We start from the raw sequence: 24,657 nt of genomic DNA, 5'->3' as shown, positions 1-24,657 counted from the left end.
AGAACTTGTCGATCGTGCCGCTGGAGAGTAGGGTGAGGTCATCTTCATAGCCCTGCCGACACGGCCCCTGGTTATCACGCTGCACTACCACGTCTTTCCGATTATGGCGCGTTAGCTGACCGAATGGGGCGTATGCAGTGGACATTACTACCACCTTCCCCTGGCGAAGCGAGATGGGCATACCCCGGGTTTCAACACTTGAGATCATGGACGGGAGGCTACGCCCGGTGACAGAACCCACTTCGAAATCCAGGAGCTTTGCAGTCAACTAACCGGGCCTGTACGTACAATCGAACGACGTCGACATACATACGGCACCGTTATCAATCAAAGACAAGCCCAACCGAGAGCAAGCGGGTTGTGGGCCGCCTCAATCAGGGCCAAAGGAATGATTTCTGGAAAACCTGAGGCTTGTGGCAATTTCAGACCAATCATAACTCTGATGCTACGAAGCCACAACCATCCTAGGCAAATCTCTCGGCGAAAAGCCAGGACACTACTTCTAGTCCCCGGCCACTAGCGTTTATGGTATGAGAGCTCATTGGGCTTGGGTGGCATGAAGCCAACCCTGGCGTCTCTTTATGCTTTTCATTAAGCGAACTAATCTATCGTAGAGAAAGGTCACTCTTTCCCCCGGGGAAGAAGGGGGCGCGGGATCGCGGAGGTCCTGGTGACCCCAACCCCCCTGCTGAGTGCTGCGCAAAGGTGCTTCTAAGGTAGGTAAGGTGCGGGGCGGAGGGAGTCTGAGGTCTCAACCCGCGGGCACAAGGCGCATGGAATATATCCCTCAGTCTACCCCAGATTTTCAAAATCCATCTTTGACTCAGAGGTTATGGTGCCATGAGCCGCGCGCACAGACACAACGTCCAACAAAAATGGCCCCTACATCTGAGCCTGGCAGCGGCAAACCGACAAACGCAGCTCATCTGACCTTGGAAGCATGGTCGCAGGGCATGATGGTCGGCTCGCTGGTGACCATGGCCATGATCACCGCGGCAAACATGCGAGCCGGCGTACTGCTTCACAAGCTTGTTCTTCTCGAAGTACGTATGGAACGAAATTTTGACTCCGCTCTCTCCAGAAATCAAGATACCCTGTTTCTTTTTGGCCCTTTTTCTGAGGAAAGCCGGCTAACCCAAAGGTCGCTGAAGCTGGTGTTGGCGATCCCCAACGGTTTCTTCATCTTCTTCAACGCCCCAGTGTTTGGCTGGTATCTGTCTTCGACCGCGGTGTTGCTCATTACGTCCTGGGGCCTTCACAACGTCATTGCCTGGATCAAGAACAAACCATTTCTCAGCCAGACGACCAGTCGCATTTACATTGGCACGGTCGCCTTGGTCCAGGCGTACTGGGTGGTTGAGATTTACGCCAATTTTGCATATTTCAACAACATCAATGAGCGGTTGTTTGTACGGACCAGGCCGTATGAAGCACTCTGTCGGTAGGTCAAATTTGCTTGCTAAGTTTTTTTCCCCCATTCTATCCAGCTTCCAAATTCCCATATTCCCCTTCCTCTGCTCCCTTGTGCATTGGCCGTTCAGTTGGATGGATCCGCGACTGACTCCTTTTCTTTTCCTCGACGTTACTATTAGTGACCCGTGGTGGATCTTTACAACGGTCAACCTCCTCTGGAATATCAAGCACCGTTACAACTTGGGGTTTCTGACCATCATTCGCGTCTCACCGCGTTTTGGCATCCTCTTGCTGAGCATGTGTCTCAGCGTGGCATTCATCGTCGTTGACATTCTCTCCGTCACATCGGTGCTTGACACGGGCTCTATCAATCCGTTCTGGAAGTTCTCTTTCGTCTTCAAGTGTTTCACCGACACTATCATCCTAGACGACTTCAAGACCGCCTTGGACAAACTGTGGCAGCATGGGAAGAATTCTATCGTGGTTGGGAATGTGCACCGGGAGAATAAGATCGTGCCGGTGGTCGAGCAGCTGGAACTCCAGAGGCGAGCGGAAATTCGGTGCCTATCGTTCTCCGATCCCTTGGAGGGAAATGTGATTATGATGACCCGGTTGGGAAGCCGAGCCGGAGGTGAAAATGAAGTTTGACCCTGAAGCTGAAATTTCCTGTAAGATATGGAGAATAGTCTGATCTGGTCCCTCACAAATGCCACTCAACCGTGGTGTGTCACTGGAGCGAGCGCCTCGTGAACCAGGTTTAGATCTCATCATCACTCGCAACTGCATTCGGATGGTCGAGTTGCAAACAATCAAGAGTAAAAATGGTGCACTGGTTGAGAGTTGCAAGCACTGGGTCAAGAGTATGAATGGTGGGTTTGGCTTCTCAAATTCGTCATACTGTCCTAGATAAGTGATTCTCGTTGTTCGAGACTGGAACATTGAATGAGCGACTATTCTGCCCCGGTACACTCGCGTTCCTAAAGACCCCTCTTGACAATTGCGCACCTCATGTCTATTGTCAGTTCTATCTCCCCTCTTCTCTCTCCTCAGTATGAGTTTCTTGTGTCCACTTGCTGTTGCAGACTGAGTGAGACGATGTTGTCCACCAACTCGCATGGCCTCAAACTACATCTTTATGCTCAACGACAGACCCTTTCTTCTGTGCGACGTTCTCAAGATCAGCCAAGCTTCGCTTGCGAGCCTCGTCGCCTCCAAGGGCTTGCAATTCGGTAAAATGAACAGTGGGAACAAAGCCCTTAGACTTCCAGGCCTTTGAGACTTTGCCGTACAGCTCATCGACCTGTTCCAAGGAGAGACCCTTTGTCTCGTAGATGAAGAAATGAACAAAGGCCATGCAAATGCAGCAGAAGCCTCCCCACAGGAAAAATACCTTGGAGCCCAAGTTCGCGTTTCCAGGTCCTGGATTGACAAGATATGGTGTGGAGTAGGCGATTGCCCAGTTCAACAACCAGTTGGACGACGTGGTGATACTAAGACCCTTGGCTCGAGCTTTGAGGGGGAAGATTTCGCCGGTGACAACCCACGCACAAGGTCCCCAGCTGGAGGCGAAGAAAAAGATGTAGAAGCAGACAAAGGCAATAAGCGCCTTGTTGGCGGACGACTCGTCAGGTAGGGCAGTTCCAACACTGGCGACGATCAGCTGGCAGACGCTCATGCCAATCGCACCAGTAAGCAGAAGAGGTCGTCGACCCCATTTCTCCACCAGGATCAAGCCGGGCACCGTGCTCACAACATTTACGATGTTGGTGATCATAGAAACCACAAAGGGGTTGGAGATGCCGGAACGAGTGAAGTAGGATGTGCCGTAATAGAACTATAAATTCATTTTCGAAGTGAAATCAGTAACGAGTTCTGGTTCAAGAAAACTGACGGCTTAAAGAGACTGTGTCTCGTCTCTGCCAGGTGGGTAGAAGAACTTACAATGAAGTTGACACCGGTCAGCTGTTGAAGAGCTTGAAGGCCAACACCGGTGAGAAGACGCTTCCGAATACTTGCATTTCGGAAGAGCTCCAGATAGGAAGCACTACCGACGGCGAGCTCGTATTCGTGGTTAGCCACAATCTCCGCAAGTTCCTCGGCGACAGCAGTATGATCGACTGGTAGTTGACGAAGACGAGCCAGAGATCGGGCAGCAGCGTCGAGTTTACCCCTCTTGATGAGATAACGAGGTGTTTCAGGGAGGATGATCATTCCAACCACCAGAATAATGGCGAAAGCGAACTGTACTGCAACAGGGATTCGGTAAGAGCCGGTGTCTTGACGATTTTTTGTTGCATTCAGCACGATCGCTGCGATCAAAAGCCCGAATGTGATAGCCCATTGATATGTTCCTACGATAGCTCCTCGAATCCATTTCGGTGCCGTTTCCGATTGATAGAGTGGAATGGTTGCCGAGAGAAGACCAACGCCGAGGCCGGCGAAGAATCTGCCTGCTACAAACATCGGGATCGCAGTTGCAGCAGTTTGTAGGATGACGCCGACCGTGAAGACGAAAGAGTTGAAAATCATGGCGAATCGACGACCAATGGTATCAGCCAACGGCGCAGAGAGGAGGGCACCCTTTGAAAGAGATTGTTAGCCTCACTTCTCTTCTAGCCACACTGTGTTGCACACGATCACTCACGAAGAAAGTGCCGGCGGAGAGAATTGAGACGATCTCAGAGGTTTGCGCGGCTGTGACGTCTGGAAAGTCGTCGGTCGGATTGATGTAGCCTGTAGAGAAGAGCTGTCTCCAGTATTTCATGGCAAGAATTCCTCCGATGGTTCCAGTGTCATATCTGGCTTCCGTCAGCAGCAAATCCGCGATCCTAGGGGCAAAGAGTGTTATTACCCAAACAAGACACCACCAAAGGCCACGAAGGCGCCGATCAAGATGGCGGGTCGAGCAGACCCGTCCACGTGCTCGGGTTTGTTGAAGAAAAGACCCATGGTGATCACTGGTCCTTGCTGATATTGGGTACGTTCAGAAGAAGAGATGCTGTGTAGAGTACAGAAGGGGTTGTTGAATGACGAACAAGATGTTTTTCAGCTGGAGGACATAGCCCCTTCTTATACGTCTGGGGCTGGTACCTCCCCGCCTGCCATCGCCCCATGGAGGTCTGATGTGAGGTATACCGCGGAGTGACAGTCGCTGGTGAGACTTCCTCCACCGGGGCATGTGAGACTTCCACACGCAGGGGCCTCCTCAGGGCGGTCACCCCATTCTGAAATTCGTTCTTCAATAATGTTTTAGGGTAAGTATTAACGCTGACCCACCTACAACGATCTCGTGGTCGACCAACCGCATTGTGACGGCTTATCTGCTTTCACAACTCCATAATCGTCTTCAACACTGATCGCGACCTCAGAAAGAAGCTTTCCAAGGCTGTACTTCGCATTGAGAGCCCCATTTCCAGACCTTTCTTGTTATCTTCCAGCCCCTTGCTTGCATTTCTGGCGCACATAAGCAATTTACAGTTCACGCGATGTCACCAGCACAGGTTGTCAATTGAACCTTTTTCGGGCTGTGATCGCCGTGATAGCATGGTGTAAGCCGCAAATTTGACCGAGCAGATGGAGAATGCATCCACCGGTCCCTGATGTGAAGCGTGTGAGCTCCACCTAGTGTCACATTTTCAAGAGAAGATAGCCGAGACAGGAAAGATTCTAGAAGAACTCTACATCCTGATGGAGACATCATTTCGCTTAGATACTCCGTGAGAGATCCGCAATCCATGTATCCCACCAACTGGCAGTCAGGGAGGAATGATCTGCTGCCGGGAGCCTTGTGCAGCCGCAGGCCGAGATGCTGGTATCGAAGCAGCTGACATTAATAACGCGAGTAGCCTAGTGATCGAGAGTGGGTCGGTCTTCGTCGTGGTATGCGCACTGTCAGCGAAGGCCGATCAACAATATCCATACTTAAAGATTGAAACTGTGGTGCCCTGCCAAGGCTGGAGGGGTTGGAATGACCTGTCAGGACAGTCAACCTGTGGAGACCTCAAACAATACCATCAGGATGACCTTCACAGAGGCAGAACGGCAACGGGTCATAGGAGCATCATGGCCAAAGCAACTCAGCCGGTCCATGCTTTCAAACTCACACTCAAAGGCATCCTGAATGTTTGATTACGGCCAGTGAACGTCGACCCAAGGTTCGTCTAGCAAACTCGTTGGGCACACGAACGTTACTGTTTAGGATTAGTGCGGCCAAGTCACGCAAGGCCCCACCTGCTCCGGTTGAGGATCCATATTTCATTAGTCTGTAAGCTAGAATTTTCGCGAAGGCCCGCACATCCTTTGTGTAGGTGGTGCAATCCATTAGTCCAAGCGCTAGAGTTTCCCCGAAGGCTATAGCGTGGAGTTTAATTACATTGCGCCTTTCAGCATATCTGACGACTGAGCAAGGATACCTCCTCGACTAGAATCGTGAGGTTACCGTACTTAAGCTCAACTGCACAACTACTACGCTCAGTACTAGATAGTCATGTCAGAAGAACTAGACACAACAGGACTAGCGATAGGACACACGGGACGAATTAAAGTTCCAGAGGGAAATCGAACTGGGATAATGGCTTGATATCTCGGCGCATCCAGGTTATAGTTCTCGTATTCTGTTAGTCTGAGCGCTAGAATTTTCCCGAAGATTACTTCACTGGGCTTAGCCTGCTATTGTGAAACCAGCACATGCCGCAAGGACTAATCTGTCAGGCCAGAGGTTATCCCCAACGCGGACTGGTGTCTTGAGACCATCTCACCGCAAGCCTATCAGGTGACACTGGGAGAGAATGGATCACGCTAAGGATGGGTAGTGTATTGTATGAGGCTCGAGGCTGGCATGTGATGTTGTTATCTCTGTTTGTGTTCTTGGCTAGATGGCAGTACGAGAGACTGTCCCAGTAACGAACAAGATGACGGCATATGGGTGGAGTTTGGCTCGCCGGATGGTCTACCCGAGAAGCTCGTCCAGTTTGAAGCCGTTTTGACAGCCAGGAACCATACAACGAACTTTTCGATGTTGGTCGCGTGGCCTCAACCTGAGGCGGAAACATTGCAAACAATGTGCGAGGGTAGAAGGTCGGTCACAACTCTGAGCTTGTTGCAGTGAAACTCATACCGAGCGTGAACTCTCCCTCCGTCGCGTGGGAAGCGATACTCGGACCACCCTTGCCCTACAGATTTCAAAGCTTGTTATCTCTCAATCTTTAGCTTCAGCCGCTAGAATAAAAGCATCAATATGCTTTGGCATCTAGGTCCCAATACCAAGCGATGAGGAATCACCTGATGGGCATTAGGAAGCCACTAACACATGCTCTGCTGCCGGCCAACGACGGCTGGACCGACTATTTGAATGTGTGGGCTCGCACCTGATGAGCGAAGGCTTGCGACGAGGGTGCAAAGACTCCGGTGATGCATGAGAGTGCGCATTCATCCTTGTAGTCGCCTTTGGACAGCACTGGGGAGCCTGGGGGGTTGAGAAGCTGGGAAACCCCACCCCCATGAAGATAATTCAATTTTCTTCTGTGATTTCATGGCGAGAATCGAAGGTCTTTCGTTATGACGACCTAGGTGGGCTGGCTAGTTTTTTGTATATACAGCGACCACCCACTCCTTCGCTTCTACTCAGGTGATGAATTCTCTTCACGCCACTACAACCATGTATGTCCAGACAGTCCTGACCCGATTATCCCAAGTCTCCCAATCGAGGACATTGGCTAGTTGTCTAGAAACGCTCTTGATCAACCACTGAGGAGGACATTTACAACTCTGGACACACCAGATAGATTAGTCGAAACCCTTCTTTCGACAGACTGGAGAGCTGAAATATGGAAGGATACCGGTGTTGCGTCGCGAGGTATGGGCGACGTCGTGCACAATCGTACAAGGGTTGGGGTTTGACAAGAACACTGTTATACTGAGTTAGGAGAGCGTTCTCCCCAGACAATCCCAACTTCCACTTTCCCATGTGATGAGGCAAGGTATAGGGAGCGGGAGAGTGGGAACTCTCGATTCGACTAAAGCCTGTCCTCGCGCACGATGAGAGCCTTCAGGTCGTGGATTTACAGGCATGCGATGTTTGGTCATATTCCTAAAACACTTATTCAAAGTCTATACTCTCGCGCGATAAGAGGCAATATCCTCCCCCAAAATCCTGGGCCTCTTCGCCTTTTTATCCTGTTTGAGCGTGAGCCAGCAAGCAACTGGGGCATAAAACCTCTTTCAACCTTCGATTGTGCCAACAACAACGAGCATGTTCATGGGCGACAGAAAACGCACACGTCACGGGTTTTCTCTTCAGGATTACAAGGATAGTAACAGCACTTTTTAATTTTGTCCCATCGAGGTTACAATGGCCTTGCTATCGTCGTAGTATCCTACTGACCTTCAAGAACAAGAAGCACAACAAGAGTTAGCTGGCCGAGGCAAGTTCAATGTAAAACGCCCACACCGCCCCTGAATCTGCTCGCGCTGTAACTGGTTAGCGCTAGCTTTCTTCCATATGTGATATAGGCCCCTCGTAGTGCCGACATCCGCAATGTCATTCCTCGTGCAAGTATTGCGAACGAAATCAACCGAATCTGTCTCGACGGCGCGGCAGCCATCGCGGGGGCTGACGACTGTGTGTCTTAGTCGTTCCCAGCGGTGTGTTCTAGTCGTCTGTCGCCAACCTATCGGGCTCTTCTGACTTGTCAGCCGTCTCTACTGGCTGGAACTTGGTTTGGTTTTGTGCGCACCATTGTAGCTGACGGTTCCAGCAACGTGGAGATGGTAATTGGTAGTCAGTTGCTCTCGGCTCGGTGACAAAAGTTTTACATCTTTTAACTCTGGACGATCTGGCCATTCCCCTCTCCAGCGAATTTTTCCCAAGAGCGCTCGAGTGATAAGTCATGGATCTGAACAATGTCGCCTCTGGGGTCACTCTCCAAGCTAAACCCATCATTTCAGCTAGGATGACCCATAAAAGTGTCCGGGGGAATCGATAGAAGACAACGTTTTCTCCACTATATCAGAGCCGCCACAATGGTTGCGGGCATTACTGGAAGTTGGAGAGGCGAGCTAGCTCCAAAAATTCCAATTCACTCTAAACGGATCCCGCCGCTGTCAAAAACATGTATATTGGATATCAATCACCAGATATCGGAGTCGACTGTGAATTATGATTGATCCAATGAGGTGACCGGTATTCTTGCTATTCATAATTCATATCTTTTTTTTTGGATTACTGCGTTTATCCAGACCTTTTTTATCCAGACTTTTATGTCCCTCGTGCGCATTACTTTTGGTGCATTATTTTAGAACCTCGCCTGTCTACTGTCCCGACTTGTCTCTAGTCTGTGACGCCGGTAACATGTCCAAGTAACAAAGAAGAGATCGCGACCTCATCTAAGCAGCTCTCGATTTCGCAAATGCCGAACTGATATCGTCAAAGCTATTACCGGTCGCAAGTAGGAGACCCAGAAGAATGCGGGATTTCTGGGGCGTGTAGAAGCCACTTCCAATATGTGTCGCTGTGGTGGACGACACGTCACTCTGAGGCACCTCGCCGGCATTGGTTCGGTAGCTCTGCACAATTGGAATACTGAAGCGATTGATAACATCCTCTAGTGCGTAATTGAACGACGTCGACACTCCGCCAGCGCCAGCTCCCGCGATCTAAAGAGTCAAGGTTAGTTCGTACACCATGAGAATAACAGTTTCACAGGGCATTGTGTCTGAAGCCACGAGTGATGCCGGGAACTCAGGGATGCCTGGGTACTTACCACGATGCCTTTTGCTCCAGAGCTGACAGCGTTGTAGAGCGTATCATTCTGCATGTTTTGGTATGAATAGAGGATATCAACACGGGGAATCGACGTGACGCTGGAAATGTCGAAAGAGATCTTCCCCGTTGGTGTCACGGCCGGATAGTAGTAGAACGGTTCGTCCGAGGTTAGGACACCCAAGAAGCCTTGCTCGACAGGCTTGAACGTTTCTAGGGTATTTGCGTTGTTCTTGGTGATGTAGAAGGCCGATGCAATGCGGTCGTTCAGCACAACCAGGGCCCCTCGATCTTTGGACTTTGGGTCGACGGCGACGGTGACGGCCTGCAACAAGTTTGACGGTCCATCAGCGGAGATGGCGGTCGAAGGCCGCATGGCGCCAACTATGACCACAGGCTTGCCACATGTCACGGTCGAATCCAGGAAGAAAGCGCTTTCCTCCATTGTGTCGGTGCCGTGAGTGACGACGGCGCCGGACATGGTGGGATCCCCGCAGATGACTTCGTTGATCTGCTTGGCCAGCTTGAGCAGGATGTCCGACGTGATATCCTCGCTCCCAACATTGGAGATCTGTACTCCGGCGATATTGGAGATGTTGAGAACCTCGGGGACAGCGTCGATAAGCGCCGACACCGTCACCGAGCCGATTGAATACCCGGTGGTGCTGGAAGAAGAACTTCCCGACCCAGCAATTGTACCGCCTAGGGCACAAGGAAACGTCTTAGCTCCATATCCCTTCGCGAATCGAGATCATGGCAGCGCAAATAACTCACCTGTGGCAAAGACGGTAATGTTGGGTAGGCTGGCGTTCATCTGCGAGAAGGCAAGTCCAAACGAGTTGGTATAGTTATATACTAATCCCTCGGCACGAGGAAGCAGGACAGGCGACGCCGTGCTCGCTGCTGCGAGCATCGTGAGAGACAAGAAGTTCTTCATCTTGACGGTCGAATGACGGAGAAGGAAACCCCCGAGTCGAGAAGAGTGGTGGTGAATGTGTAAAGAGATCGATATTGTATTACTGGCTTGTCATGGCCTTTTATTCTTCCTCTTCCACCATGCAATGTTAGCACCTCTGGTTTTTCAGAGCCTCGATGCATGGATATTCTCCAGAAAACCAGGGCACTTCCTCTCTAGGTATAATCTGCAAGGAAATCGACGAATAGAGTCCATGAACCTTATCAAAAGCTCTCAATAGTTCAACTAGAAGCATTCCTTGGTGTGCTTGTCGCGAGCTTAGTACCACTTCACCACACAATCGGTATAGTTAGTGTGGTGTCGTCGGAGTGCGAAGCTCTAGTTGGAGGGAGGGAAAAACCGGTAAAAAGGTACCCGGTCGTGGGCTTTTCCACCCCGAACCCGGGCATATCCGAATCCGGAGAAGATAAGCCCCATTAGTTTGTGGCACTATCAAGTGGGCCAATTGGCAGCCTCAGATAGGCCCAGATAGGCCTCAGATAGGAGGCTAAAAGGGTGACATGAAAAGATTATGTTAACTCGGAGAGACGTTCGAGACTTCATGGGCAATAGTGCATACCCAGCTGTGCCTCTTTGATGAGGAGTCGACCTCTGATGCAGGCACCTTTCACATTTCGGCAAGGCGTCGAGCGGTACGAGACCGTCAAATTCTTGCTCAGGCCACGCGATACCGACTCTGTGGAGAGCTGTAGGATAGAATAGCATGATTGAGCAACCACTTCACAGGAACGGCCCATTGCTCTAGCGGTGCAGGCTTGTCCAGACTGTTATCAATTCCGCTTTGAGCAGGTCGACCCGTCCCGGCCAAGGACCTGCATACACGATAGAGACATGCACGATCTCGGAGGAGCCGGCTCCCCCGAGGAAGCCGATCATCAGACGTCTCGGACTGCACAACTGCTCCTCGGGGCGTGAGCCATACAATGACATCCCCGACTGTAACTAGTACATTTCATTGCTCCGGCGCTTGGCACGATAACATCAAGCAAGCCCTTTGATCCTCACGTGGCCGACCGGGGTGTATCGCTGGCGGCGTGCCTCGAGACAATCTGCGGATCGTGCTAAACTTCCATCCACATTCCCTCCACACCGCCAGACCGAGCTTCACTAATCCAGGCGAGCCGCCTGCCGCTCACGATACCGAATTGTCCGGCGATTGATTTTGCCGCCGCTGGCGCTATCACTTTGTTCGTCGAGACAGCAAAGTTTTCGTCTCTTGCGGCGCTCTCAGACTAACTGCTCGGTACAACGCGCGCATTCGCTGCCTTGTGTTGGATTATTGGGACTATCCACTCCTGTGGTCGACAGAGACCAGCTTGCGATCATGGAGTTGAAGTGGTTTACAAACTAAACCCATCCACCGATATGTCTGGGACATGGGGCACAAAAGGTTCCCTCGTAAAGCTATTGCACGAGGAGCCTCTCTGGAACCATTGCTCCACCGACGGGGCCACATGCACTAAATTGGCGTTCGCTTCCGTATCGCAGACTGCCTGGACATGAGAAGCGACGATTTAGCGCTGTTGCCATGCGCAGGCATGGAGCGAAACTTCGTACGCTCGCCTGTGTAGGTGGCGGCAATGTTGATATTGGAAGAGGCTGCCTATTGCATCGACAGGCCAATCCGGTCGGCAGGAAACAACGTCTTCTCCGATCTCCTCACTGTATTCGGCCCAAAACCAAGGATCGTGAGCCGGTCGGGCGAACGCAAGCAACCTGGCAAACTCATATATATATATTATACCAACCTAAGTCTTTGTGCAGGGCAATCATCAAAGAAGTCGGCAGCCATTATTTCACCATAACCGACTCTCTTATATGTTTTGATATTGTCCAGGCCGTCTCCATGAGCACCGTCACTGTTGGGGCCTTGGGCGATTTCTAGTAGAAGGACGGTATGTACCAGCTCTTCACTATTGCCGAACACCTCTCTAGTCATGATGTTCAGACATATTCTCTCTTCGTTCTTCCAGGGCCGTTTTTCATCTTCTAGATACCAGCCCCTTATGGACGGAGGCCAATAGCGACTTTCGCGTTCCCAAATTTGATAATGGAGGACTTCATTATGCAGAAGCATATCCGACGATGCTGTTCTCAGCTGGCCGGAGACGATGAGTTCCGCATGTAGAACTGCGCCGAACGGATCGGACGCAGCCAGCCTTACTGTTGTGTCCATGATATCCATGGCAGTCTTGACGTAATCGCTTTTTGCGATCATATCATGGCCGAGGTCTTTCCAAGTGACAGGGCCGTCCATGCTGGCCCAGGACCATGAGGGAGCACGGTACGGTGATTCCGGAGCCCTCGTCGCGATAGCCGTGTTCTCTACCATCCAGGCAAGCCCGAAATGGACGTATTTCCTCCAAATACCCGCCAAGTAATCACCTTTGATGATGTCGTGGGCGCGTCTGGCGAGTCCTGCTATCGCAATCAACTTGTCTCCGGCATCGAAAAGACTCCGGTTCGCATAGTCCTGAACGATGACAAACCACGAGAGTACGTCAACGACATTTCCAGGAGGCTTGCCTTTTGCCTCGCTGTGGAAATTCCGATCCGGAATGTTGAAGTGGTAGCCGCTCTCATCTGAAGTATCAAACTCCGCGCCGGGAATTTTCTCGCTCTCGTACCGGCGACATCGAACACACTCGAAAAAGACCTCGGCTTGGCAGATATGGAGCACGCGTGGCGCCAGCTGCCGCTCTTGGAGACACCATGCCCTCTGAGCAACCGGGCCATCGCCGACGAGCGTTTGAAAATCGGTATTCGGGGGACAAAGACGCGCGAGGCCAACGGTTCCGTCATCATCGAGGATGTGCATTACTGCGCCATCACGTTGTAGAGGCGGCCGATCCTGGAGAAACCCTGCTCCGCAACTGACGGCGTCACTTGCCGAGATAACCAGAATGGCGTTGGTGTAGACGTCGCTCATTTTGGCGCTGAATTGAATGGAATGTCAGCATGTCCACATGAGCGCCTTGAGGCAAAGCCGCTCACCTTTCCGTCAGCCAATCGTCCATGTCACCCTGCTTTATGCAGAGACAGTCGACCCAGAGATATGAGTAGCCCAGCGCGATGCAGGCCGCAACGGCATCCTGGTATGTTTGTGGCATCTTGTCACCCTCGATTTCCCATCCGCCTTGCTGGGATGCTTCCACGTATTGGATCCACCAATCATCCTTCTTCCCCCAGCAATAGCTTAGTGCCACATAGTCCGAGTCAAAGCCCTTTGGGACCTGAATGATGTTGAGGATCCCCGTCTGATGCCACGCTCGAACATCGAGAAGTCTCGTTGGATACCTCACCTGCCTTGGGACGAGTGCGCGGCACGCCAAGTGCGTTGTCAAGCAATGGCCTATCCACTCTTTGACTTTTGCGACAACGCTTGCATCCATGGGATTGGCACCGAGTCTCTGACGAACTTGAAACCCTCGCTTCTCCAGTGGGTCACCTGAAAAACATCAGCAGGGAGCCTAGCAGTCTCGTCTTTGTCGTAATCAAACCGGAATAGACATATATGGGCAACGCGACGTCGGCATGAAATCCCAGAGAGGATTTGGTCACTACGTTTTCCGGGCCTCTCCAAGGCTGACTTATGTACTGAGTAAAGCTCACTGAGTCCGACACTGAGTTGAGTGCAGGCGCGCTGGCCCGTTCATTGCCACATTGGACGAGGAGAAAAGACGCATCAAGTGGCCTTTCGTGAATATAGCCTGGCTCCCCTGGCGCCAACCCCGGGTTGAAAGGCCTGCTTTTGCGAAGAGTTATCGGGGTAGTGAAAGTTCTATACCACTCTTCCGGGGGGTCCAACCGATGGGTCCAGGGCAGAGCCTTTGGTACGTAATTTCTGCCCTTGGACTCCTTGTCGAATGTTGTTCTGTAGGCCTCCGCGATGGCGCGACTCAAGTGGTCGGAGATCCGTCGGCATACATCACACGACAACGCCGCTGTCTGGAGCGAGAGCCAGTCATGATGCAAGAGGTAGCCGTCAGCACTGCGAAGTGAGGCCAACGTAACCAAGTTGCACCTACATATAGGGGTTTTGCTAGCATCTGTGGAGCTCATCGCCGGTACACCATACGGGAGGGAGAGGAGAGAGCGAGTAAGTTTCTTCCTGCGGTCTTTTGAATAGAATAAATATTGCTCCTATCGATGCCCAAACAACATCAGGCTGCATTCTTGGCGCCGATGAAACAACCGTCTACATAGGAACATCTTGGTAGGTACGTGAATCCGGCGTTGCAGTAGCGCTTAGCACACGTGATGGTCAGACGCATGCGGCAGAGATTTGCTCTTGTTATTCAAGAGCTTGAAGCACCTTCACCATGCCATCAATGTAGCTTTCAAGGGACTTCTTCATGATTCCTTCGACCATGCAAAGCGTTACAGAGTTTCCATGTAGTTCAGCGCGCAGGACCAGCTCGGCAACGTTAGGATGTTGCGGGTTGCTTATCGTAGGCGGTTGGAGAGTCCAGCGCTCCAGGACAGTGATTCCTACTGGCGGTTTCTTCACTACCTCTACTCCGTCCTCTTGATTTGTATAGGTGACAGGCACATCGATCTGTCCCGTCCAGAGGCCGAAAGGCAAATAGTTGACACGGTCGCTGATCACATAGTTTTTGGAGACGGCGGTGGAAGATGGCTCCGTCGACGGTGCAAGGTGATAACTGATAACGTACGGGCTCAAGCCGATGAAATTTGAAGGCTCGTGGAGACATGCAATTGCCTTTGACATCGGAACTTCGCCTGGCACTGCTCGGCTAAATGAGAAGCTTCGACTGGACTGCATGGTTTTGAAGACTTCGGATCAATGCAGATTATTGACTTCTGTGCGAGGAAGAAAATAGGAACTGCGCTGTTCTTGTAGCTTGTGCGTTCGGTCGATCCTCGTCCGTCGAACAAGCCGACCGGAAACCCGACAACTCGATCTTCTCATTGTTAAGTACTCTCGAAATGAAGAATTTTATCACGGTACCACTCAACACCAAGATCAGTACTCCTTTGGGGATAGAGAGATTTGTTATTAAAATGTTACCAATCAGGCCTGACGACAGACTGCGTACCAAGCTGAGCAGCAACCCGAAGTGGCCGTTGACGATGTTAGCGTGCGCAAACACCCCGCTGTAGGCTGAAGAAAGTGCTCGACTTAGAGTAACACAAAACAGGCCCGAGAAGCGCCGTTTTGCCTGTAAGGATGCCGGGTTCTCTTGTTATCGGCCGTGAGGTGCCTTCTGCCGTTGTGAAGGGAAACCATAAGTTCGAGGAAGATCAATCAGACAGCGAACATAACGAAGAAAGCTCCAACTGCCAGCGGAAGGCTGATCTTTGTCGAACCAAGGTGAACTCAATAGCGATTTTTCATATCATGTCCTCTCTGGAGGAAGTGCATGCACCGGGAGGGTGAGAAGAGGGTCGGTCGTGAGCACCCAGGTAGAAGCATCCACGAGCCATTAACTGTGTCATATAATAGCCTTCCGATGCCTTTTTTTCCTCCACAACGTACTCTGTAGCAGATCTTGAAATCCTCTGCAATTTCCTCGGTCACTCACTCCACCTTCTTTCGACTGATCATTGTATCCAAAGTCTTCTGACCTCTCTTCCCTCGCTTGTTTTTCTCGCTCTTCTTCTCGGTGTCATGTCCATGTCCATGTTCATGCTCGTCGTCACTATCGTCTCCATTATCGTCAGCATTCTCACCCGTATCGTCCTCATTCTCTCCTTCTTCGTCTCTCGACCTCTTTACACCCCTTTCCATCGAACCGTTGGCGGCCTCCTTGACCTTTGCCCCTCGATCATTAAACTTGAACATCTTCTTCCATTCTCCCGTCCTGACCTTCTCGTCGTCCCCGTACAGTCCGACGTCATACGCCTCCTTGACCTTGTCGATACAAAACTGCCTTCTCTCGTTGAAATCGAACATGGGCTTTGGATACGTTTGTAGTTGTTGTTGTTGTTGTCGTGCTGCGGCGTTCTCGTTCTCGTTCTCGTTCTCGTTCTCGATCTTCCTGTTCAATCCGTCCCCTTTCACCAGACACCCCCACTTCTTCTGGTCCGCTATGGGCGCCTTGTGCGGCTCGTAGATGTACTTCTTGTCAAACAGGGCCAACTCAGGCACGTACCTCCTCACGAAGCGACCTTCCGGGTCCCACTTTTTGGGGAAGCTCACGGGTGAATAGCATCGGTAGAACTGCGAGAAGAAGGCGGTACACGACAGCCACATCCAGTTCCCCGCGTTGCATGCCGGCTCGTGGTCGATCAGCCACTCCTCGAACACCTCGGCGCCGCGCTCCCAGGACACGTAGCAGCCTCCCCGGGTCAAGAAGCACGCGACGGCGTGTCTGCCCAGGTGGTGGATCCAGCCTTCCTGCTTGAGCTGTCTCATCAGCGCGTCGATCCACGGGAACCCGGTGCGGCCCTCCTTCCAGCGCCGAAAGTACTCTTCGGCCTGCGGGTCGTCGACCACATACGTCCCGTCGGCGACCTGGATCTCGCCCTCGCCCTGCTCGCTTTTGACGACGGCGTACCTGCTCTGCAGATGCCAGGGGATGAACCTCGCGACGGGGTTGCCGACCACCTGGCCAAACGCAACTCCGACCTTGGCCTGTGCCGCAAAGTACATGTCCCGGAACAGCAGCTGGCCGGGCAGATTGACCGGCTCGGCGCTGTTGTGCTTCTTCTCCCTTTTCCGTTTCTCCAGCACGTCCTGCACGTCCCACCAGAACTTGCGCACGCTCACACTCCCGAAGTGCATGTGCGGCGAAAGGAGCGTGGTGGCCTGCGGTTCAAAGTCCGTGGGCGCCGTCGCAGGCTTCTCAAACGTCCCCACGTACTCTTCGTCGACGATGTACCTTTTCAGCACGGCCAGCCCAGCGGTCTCTCCACCGACGTGCGGCGTCGTCACGTCGTGCGGGTCGATACCCATCTCTTGCAGCGTCGGCACGCTGAACGTTCTGTCCGGGCCCATCAGGCCGACACGGTACTGCGTGTGCGTGTGTGTGCCATGTGCCAGGGTCCTCTGCACGGCGTTGAAATCGCCGCCGGGTCTGGCGGGAGCAGCAGCAGCACCACCACCACCACCAGCGACCGCGGGGTTCTCTTCGTCGACACGTTTCCCTTCGCCCTCGATCTCGCGCTCAATGTCGCTCAAGTCCATGTCCTCGGCGTCCAGAGGGTCCGGTAACGTCGTGGGCGCGGCGACCGGCCGAGCAGGCACAGCAGTTTTCCCGAGCTTCCCGGCCGCCTTGACAAGCTGGGCCATGCTCATCGTCGGGCGGCCGCCATTCGCCTCGACGACGTCGTCGCTGTCGAACAGCGTCCTCCCGCTCACAGCCACGACCTTGACGCCCAGGGCCTCGGCGACGCGCGTGACCTCGGCGTCGCGCGTGCGTGCGTAGGCGTCCGTGTCACGCTCGAACACGAGCACGTCGACCTTCCACTTCCGCAGCAGCGGGCCGATCACCTTCCCCGGCGCCGCCCGCACGACGTGCAGTTTCTGTCGAGGGTTCAGCCTCGCCAGCGCCGAGGACACGTCGCCCATGCACCCGACCAGAAACGCCCAGCGGTTCGCCGACCCGCGCTGCCGGTACACGTAGTGCGGATCCCACGTCCACAGCGGCACGAGGCGCGACGGCTTCAGCGACAGAGCGTGCGCCAGCGCAGGTGAGTCGTGAAGACGCAGATCCGTACGGAACCAGTACACGACGCGTGGACCGGCCCCATCCTTTTGGTGTTGTTGTTGTTGTTTCTGGGGTTTGAACTTTGGTGGCATTTTCAACATTCACCACAGTAGAGAAGTGTAGAGAAGAATAGAGTACCTAGAAGCAATGTCCTCCCCTCGTTAACTAGTTAGTTAGTACTGGTTCCTGGTGTCGTGGCGCTCTCCCTTTTTCCTTGTCCTTGTCCTTTTCTCTGTCCACGTCCTCGTCTTCCCTCGTGAGGCCTGACCTACCGGCTAGTTAGTAGGACCGTTACATCAGGTAGGTAGGTAGGTACCTCGTCTGATGGTCTCGCCGCGAGGGTCTGGGGCGGTGGCGACGGAGTATCACACGCGCGCATCGCCACAAAAGCACCCGCCATGCACACTCCGACCAAACCAACGGGTTACATTTATTTAAACCTCACCTACCTTGCCGCATTCGTACAATCCATGACGACATCGAACCCTCTCACATCTTTTACCTGGCCTCCACTTCACTTGAACTCGGCCTTGGTGCAGCCTTCTCGTGTTTTTCTTTTTCCTCTTCTCTTTTCCTCTTTTCCTCTTTTTTTTAGACGTGGCCCTCTTAGAGACCTACCTCCCTAACCACCTCCAGGCGACCTGCTACTTCAAGCTTTAAATATATTTGACCGTGGCATCAGGACCTACCTACCTACCTACCTACCTACCTACCTACCTACCTACCTACCTACCACCCTCCCCAACAATTTTCGTACGGGTAACAGGGATCCTCAGGTTTGCGAACTCTGGACATCACCAGAGTCGTTGGGGATGGCCGAGTACGAATTACCCCCCTTATCTACATAAGACTTCTATCGACCCTGGGATTGCTTTCTTCCCAGGTACTAAAGGAAGGAAGGTAGGTAGGTAGTACCACCGTGTACACATGTTCGAGTGCCGTAGATTTTCTATTTCAACCATTTACGTAGCTGCGTCCATCGTTTCATTCATTACTACCTACCTCCCTCTAGGCTAGCAGAGATAGGTATGGTGTTAAGTACAACACCCGTAAGCATTGCTATGCCTTTTGGCAAGAATCAAACATTACACACCCAGTAATACTGATATTGATGCCTTTTTGTTTTTTGTTTTTTCTTTTCCTCCTCTCCTTCTTCTTCTTTTTCTGCTCGAGTCTCTACTGACCCTTCAGTTACCATGTTGAAGTATGCACTTGAGGCTGTCCATCTGAAATCTGACTGACAGGAGGTCCTGTTGGAGCTTGTGGCTGCCCGTCCGAGATCTGCGTAACAGGATATCCACCACTTGCAGTGGAAGGAGGTCCCCAACCTCCGCTAGGCTTTCCAGATGGGCCAGACCCACCGCCTGAGCTGCCACCAGAAAGAGTTCCAGAAAGAGGTAGGTTCCTGCTGGATGCACCCACGTAAATGATGGGGTTTTCAACTTGAACCCAGTTCTGAGATACAGTGTCCCAAACCGACACATCTCGACGAGTCAATTCAACCGTGAATGTGGCGGATGCTCCAGCAGCAATGGTGAGTCTGTCAAAGCCACGCAGGACCTTTGGCGGCTCTCCATCTCCCAACCCGACGTACAATTGGGCAACCTCATCGCCTGCAACGTCACCAGTGTTGGTTATCGTCGCTGTCACCGTGGCCACAGTCTCGTAAAGACCCGGGTTGCCACCAGGAGCACCACCAGCCGCTAGCAGTGGCTGTGAAGATCCGTCGGTAGCACCAGGGGGGATATATTGATCCGACGGTAATCCATAATCGGTGTCATCGGAAGATGCCTTGAGATCGGTGGAGTTTAGGTACGCGTAAATGTACAAGTAAGGACGATAGGGAATGGTATCGTTGGGGAACACATAGTCGGCAGGATCGGTGCTGAAATTGCCCAACACGGGAGCGGGCCCAGTCTCTCCGCTGGTAGGTGTGTATGGAGCCGGGCTTGCTGGTGTAATGACCAGGTTCGAGTATTCGAACGTGGTGTAACTCAAACCAAATCCGAACTCGTATATGGGCGTGATGTTATGTGCATCAAGCCATCGATATTCGGTGAACACCCCTTCAGAGAAAGTATCCTGTGGAGCACCAAATTGTCCGTTATTGGGTTCGTAAATAACGTCGGTGCCGTAGTCTTCGCGATTGCGAGCGATGGTAAACGGCAGCTTGCCGCCAGGGTTGATAAAGCCGTACAGAGCATCCACGATGGCATTGCCGCTCTCCTGACCTGGTAGGCCGGCCCAAATGATGGCAGTGACGTTTTCGTTGTCATACCAGGACGAAACATTGACAGGCCCAACGGTATGCAAAACCACAATGGTGTTGTTGCAATATTTGGTCACGTTGTTGATCAATCGTTCAGCGCCACCCCAGAGAGTCAAATTGTTCCGATCGCCAGTATTTCCGTCAATGGTAATGAAACCCTCGCCGGATTGAGCATTGCCAAAGACAATGGCCACATCGGCTTGCTCGGCGAGGTTCTGCACCTGAGAGTCGGCATAGTTGTCGAGGATGGCAAACACTTCACCATCAGTTTGGGTCAAGACGTATTGCTGGATGGCTTGTTCAGGGGTGATCAAATATGGGAATTCCGCCGTACCGCTTCCGTAACCCATGGCAAGGGTTCCGTTGTCGCAGTTTCTGTTAGGGCAGCCATTGGCACCCCACGGGTTGCTGCCGGCATCGTATCCAAAGATTCCAACTTGTTTCTCTTTGCCCGTGAGTGGAAGGCCACCGGTGTTTTTGAGGAGAACGTTCGAAGACTGAGCCACTTGTCGGATGACATTACGATGTTCGTCTTGCACGTTTACATGCTCATTGACAAGCCCAATCGGCGATTGCGGGTCTGCGGCATGGATGTGATCATTCGTGTTTTGGCTCCACTAAAAGACACGTCAACTGAGGCTCACACGGAGGACCAGACAATACTCACGGCATAGAAGTTGGTAGGAACGTAGTGCGTGTCGCGACCGACATAGTAGTAAGCTGCCATGATACGAGTTACCATATCATCGATGCGCCATTCAGGGATAGTTCCGTTGATGACAGCAATTGTCAGGTTGGTGCCCCAAAAGGTCCGTCCCGTGTTGAAGACAGTGTCACCGGGCATACTCATGTCAAGGCCTGCTAATGCAGTCCCAACTCCCGAATGCTGAGCTTGCCAGTCAGACATGACGAAGCCCTGGAAATTGAGCTCGTTCTTCAACAAATGATTCAAAGTGTAAGAGTTGGAACAGCCGTACGAGTTGTTGATCTGGTTGTAAGAGCACATGACTGTGGTTGTGATTAGCGTATGGCTCAACAAATGGCCAGCCATTGCCTACCTGATCCGGTTCCGGCTCTCACAGCATCAGCAAAGGGCCAGAGGTAAACCTCGTGCATTGTCTTGTCGTCAATGTTGGAGCTGATCGTCTCTGTGATGTTGTAGCCATATCCCTGCGATTCTCCCACTTGACGGAAATGCTCTTGCTCGTTGAGAATATAGTGCTTGGTGCAGGCAATGACACCTGCACTCTGAATTCCCTGGACAGTCGGGGCAATCAGAGCGCCGGTGAGATAGGGATCGGGGCTGAATCCTTCCTGTACGGAGTCAGTACCTGATGAGGAAGTCTGATGCCGACCATATTGATGCATCATACCCAATTTCTTCCGCCTTCGGGCGATCGACCCAGAGGGCCACACACGGGACCAAGCTGAACGTCCACGCCTTTGCCTCTGTGCTCTTCACCCATGGCCACCCCGCGGGCGTACGCCAGACTACGATCCCATGTCGCGGCGACATTCAGACCGGCTGGGAAGGCAGAGACATAATCGGCTGGTTCTCGGGTTAACCAAGCCGGCTGTGGACCTTGAGTGCTGACATACCATTTCTGACTCCCAGAGGACTGTCTTGCATGCACAAACTCGGGAAGCCCAGTCGAGGAATCTCTCCCACGTTTCCGACACATCTCTCACTTTCCCAGCTGAACCAAACAGTTAGCCCAACTCTTTTTGAGACGCCGAAATGCAAAACATACCCTACACCGGTGGTGAGATTGACCTTTTCGAGCAGAGTCAACTGGCTCACAAAAGCCCGCGCTTTTTCGTAGGCCGCAGACCAGTTGCCGGCGCCCGAGCCCCAAGGCGAAGGGTAGCTCGGCGGTGAAGAAAAGATCGGTCCGTTATAATCATTGTTGAAGGGTTGTGCTGATTGGCGCTTGTTGAGCAGATCGGCAGAGTCGACAGGCTGGAAAATATACTGTGAGTAGGCATTCAGGGAAAACGTGAAGTTGAGAACAGACACCACCGAGCTCAGCAACGGGGACATGATTGCTGGAGGAAAGAAAAAGGACTTTGGCCAGGAAGAGCCCAATATGGCGATGCCCAGCTTTCCGGTCCCTGGCGCCCTGGGAGGAGCCGGAGTTGAGCCGCAGTGGGTTGGATTGGACGGGGCTCACTAGGCTCAGGGCAGTGGCCTGTATTTGTACAATAGGCTGTGGGGAGTGCCGCTCTAGGCAAAGACAGGGGCAGGGGGGGGGACGGGACAGGCCCAAGATGCACTTACACCAGCCAAGATCTGGGGAGGGAGAGCGACGATGGCCGCCACAGCCGCCGTCGTCGAAAGCCACATCTTGGGCTATCAAGGCTTGTTTTGTTTCAAGGCACCGTCCGGAGAATATTTGCTGATTGGGACTCGAGTTCGGGTGGGACAGCAGCAGCAGCGTCTCCCACTCAGATTCACCTGACAATGCAAGTTCCGACTGACTATCCCCTGGGCCTTGACTGGAAGGGGTCCTTCTTGGTTAGGTTAGTACGGGCTGAGGGACGAACGAGTGGCCGACAGAGAAGAAGGAGCAGAGGGGACGGAGGACCATGGGAAGAAATCGGGGGATATTTGTAGCCATACGCGACTGCGAGAACATGTATGATGTACACTATGCCTGGGCTGCCACCCAGCGCTCAAATGGGTGCGCGATGTGCAAAGCTGGTGATTATGATGATGATGCCCGGGATGTGTTGTATTGTGGAGGTAGCAACGGGGGACACTAGCTCAAGTGACTTCTGTTCTCCGCTGTGAATCCAGGTAGTCAGTTACTGTAGAGCGTAAACAGGCCGACTAGCCTTGTCAAATGGACACCGAGTTGATGGTCCCTTGACGCTTGATCCTTGATCCTTGATCCTTGACACTCGATTGAGGACGAGCAGGAGACTTACTCATGCTTGACAGCGAGCTATCTACATACCACCTCGTTTACATTGCCTCCAGTAGTACGACCATTCCCTGACCAGGGGCTTCTTTCTTTCCGACCCTCGATTGGCGGCATAGTAGGGAGCGCTGGGCTCAGGTACACAGACAGCTACTGTACATACCTTAAGGTCCCAGGGACGCATGCTCTCCCCAGACTACAGTACGAGTCGAGTCTCCAAACTGCGCTTGTCCGGGACGAGTGAGATACACCACGCGGAGACACGCGCCACCACATCTCCTCCTCCCTCCTCCTCCTCCACCACCACCACTAATCAAATCACCTGCTTCTTGCATGGAAGCGGAATGGAAGAGCAAGAAAAAACAAGCTCTTGAGGTTGCATTCCTCCTCTTGGTCCGCGTTATGTCGTTCTTGTGGTGCTGACGGGTTCCGTCGAATTCTCATGCAGGATTTTATTCACCGTATGCTGTGTCCGCCAACCCGTCGCTCTCGTCACCCGACATCGGCATCCGAGCCAAACAGTGGTCTGGAAACAAACACTCCACAGACCACAATGACAGCGACAATCCCCCGTCAAAAGCCTGCAGTAGACCAAGAAGGGTACAGTACCCCGCAACTACCACCACGGTAGAGACCTAACTAATTCAATTTGCTTGACTACTACTGTACAATGGCCCAGGATCCGTACGCCTGTACCATCAGCGACGACGGCGTCACACTTTGCGATTTTGGACAATACAGTAGAAATGCTTCATCCTGATCGTCTCCAAGCGAAATTTGACGAGTCGACAAGCTCCCGCACATCATACTGAGTGATCACTGATGCTTCGTCCGTCCGGAGGCGAGCAGCGCACCGAGATGGGATCGTCGTGGGCTGGTGTGATCACCACCTCCTCTCTTCCTCCACCACACCAGCCACTCTGCATGTTCCTTTGCATCCAAACTTCTTCTTTTTGGGCATGTTCTCCGTCAATTCTCCAGAACCCGCACGGTACATGGATCGTCCTCTCCGCTTCTGCCCCATGCCATCAGCCGACATCCCTAGGCTAGTAAGGCACGTCTTCCTTGCCGCCCGACGTTTATCCCATTTGCTAACTGCTGCATACAACGACCCCGGTGGACGTCACTTCTCGTCGTCCGTCTCGCGCCTCCGAACATACGCATCCGTCCCAGGCCCTCCCGGATCACTGTCTTCTCCAATCAAACGCTCTCTAAGCAACGTCTGCGTGCATTGTCGACTGCAACGTTTTCATCGCTCTATGCGTAAGCCCCAGCATCACGGCATTACTCTGGCTAGAAAACCAACAGCCGCCCTGGACAGCTCGGCAATCCAGTTCGCCATCGTGCAGTCGTGCCGATTTGCCTCGTGTTGCGCAGGGAAGTGGCCTAGGCCGGTCAAAGCTTTGTCAGGCCTCGCAACGCTGCACCATCACTTCCCCTCCCGTCCTTGGTGTAATCATCTCGAGAAGCCGACCGAGGAATCTGTCGCACTACCCTTGCATATCACGTTTTCGAAGAAGCCTTCACTTCTCGGCATGGACCCAGAGCAACCCAAGGAAGCCCGCCATCGTCATCCAACCTACATGATGCCGATCGAAGAACGGGGCCTTCAAGCTGAGCAGTCTCTGTGTTCCGCTCACCGACCC

General features: G+C 52.7%; 7 protein-coding genes across 7 annotated transcripts; 1 reads left to right on the top strand and 6 right to left on the bottom strand.

Annotated features, from left to right (window-relative positions):
- Nucleotides 1-875: 875 nt before the first annotated feature.
- On the top strand, nucleotides 876-2,061 carry PV08_05357 (uncharacterized protein; the record flags this gene model as incomplete). The annotated part of the gene is made up of 2 exons (XM_016379701.1): nucleotides 876-1,441; nucleotides 1,593-2,061. The coding sequence occupies 2 exons, from the start codon at nucleotides 876-878 to the stop codon at nucleotides 2,059-2,061; spliced, it is 1,035 nt and encodes a 344-aa protein (XP_016235528.1).
- Nucleotides 2,062-2,533: 472 nt separating this feature from the next.
- Nucleotides 2,534-4,362, bottom strand: PV08_05356 (uncharacterized protein; the record flags this gene model as incomplete). Its single annotated transcript, XM_016379700.1, has 4 exons — nucleotides 2,534-3,247; nucleotides 3,355-3,993; nucleotides 4,058-4,211; nucleotides 4,265-4,362. The coding sequence occupies 4 exons, from the start codon at nucleotides 4,360-4,362 to the stop codon at nucleotides 2,534-2,536; spliced, it is 1,605 nt and encodes a 534-aa protein (XP_016235527.1).
- A 4,434-nt stretch (nucleotides 4,363-8,796) lies between these two features.
- PV08_05355 (uncharacterized protein) lies at nucleotides 8,797-10,109 on the bottom strand (the record flags this gene model as incomplete). The annotated part of the gene is made up of 3 exons (XM_016379699.1): nucleotides 8,797-9,066; nucleotides 9,174-9,874; nucleotides 9,947-10,109. The coding sequence occupies 3 exons, from the start codon at nucleotides 10,107-10,109 to the stop codon at nucleotides 8,797-8,799; spliced, it is 1,134 nt and encodes a 377-aa protein (XP_016235526.1).
- Nucleotides 10,110-11,886: 1,777 nt separating this feature from the next.
- On the bottom strand, nucleotides 11,887-13,540 carry PV08_05354 (uncharacterized protein; the record flags this gene model as incomplete). Its single annotated transcript, XM_016379698.1, has 2 exons — nucleotides 11,887-13,084; nucleotides 13,143-13,540. The coding sequence occupies 2 exons, from the start codon at nucleotides 13,538-13,540 to the stop codon at nucleotides 11,887-11,889; spliced, it is 1,596 nt and encodes a 531-aa protein (XP_016235525.1).
- Nucleotides 13,541-14,442: 902 nt separating this feature from the next.
- Nucleotides 14,443-14,934, bottom strand: PV08_05353 (uncharacterized protein; the record flags this gene model as incomplete). The annotated part of the gene is made up of 1 exon (XM_016379697.1): nucleotides 14,443-14,934. The coding sequence occupies one exon, from the start codon at nucleotides 14,932-14,934 to the stop codon at nucleotides 14,443-14,445; it is 492 nt and encodes a 163-aa protein (XP_016235524.1).
- A 756-nt stretch (nucleotides 14,935-15,690) lies between these two features.
- Nucleotides 15,691-17,913, bottom strand: PV08_05352 (uncharacterized protein; the record flags this gene model as incomplete). The annotated part of the gene is made up of 1 exon (XM_016379696.1): nucleotides 15,691-17,913. The coding sequence occupies one exon, from the start codon at nucleotides 17,911-17,913 to the stop codon at nucleotides 15,691-15,693; it is 2,223 nt and encodes a 740-aa protein (XP_016235523.1).
- A 1,099-nt stretch (nucleotides 17,914-19,012) lies between these two features.
- On the bottom strand, nucleotides 19,013-22,131 carry PV08_05351 (uncharacterized protein; the record flags this gene model as incomplete). The annotated part of the gene is made up of 6 exons (XM_016379695.1): nucleotides 19,013-20,707; nucleotides 20,758-21,098; nucleotides 21,149-21,404; nucleotides 21,464-21,639; nucleotides 21,690-21,787; nucleotides 21,842-22,131. The coding sequence occupies 6 exons, from the start codon at nucleotides 22,129-22,131 to the stop codon at nucleotides 19,013-19,015; spliced, it is 2,856 nt and encodes a 951-aa protein (XP_016235522.1).
- Nucleotides 22,132-24,657: the final 2,526 nt, after the last annotated feature.

This window comes from Exophiala spinifera (genome assembly GCF_000836115.1).
Source record: "Exophiala spinifera strain CBS 89968 unplaced genomic scaffold supercont1.4, whole genome shotgun sequence".
NCBI lineage: Eukaryota > Fungi > Ascomycota > Eurotiomycetes > Chaetothyriales > Herpotrichiellaceae > Exophiala > Exophiala spinifera.
This window is presented reverse-complemented; position numbering and strand designations above follow the sequence as displayed.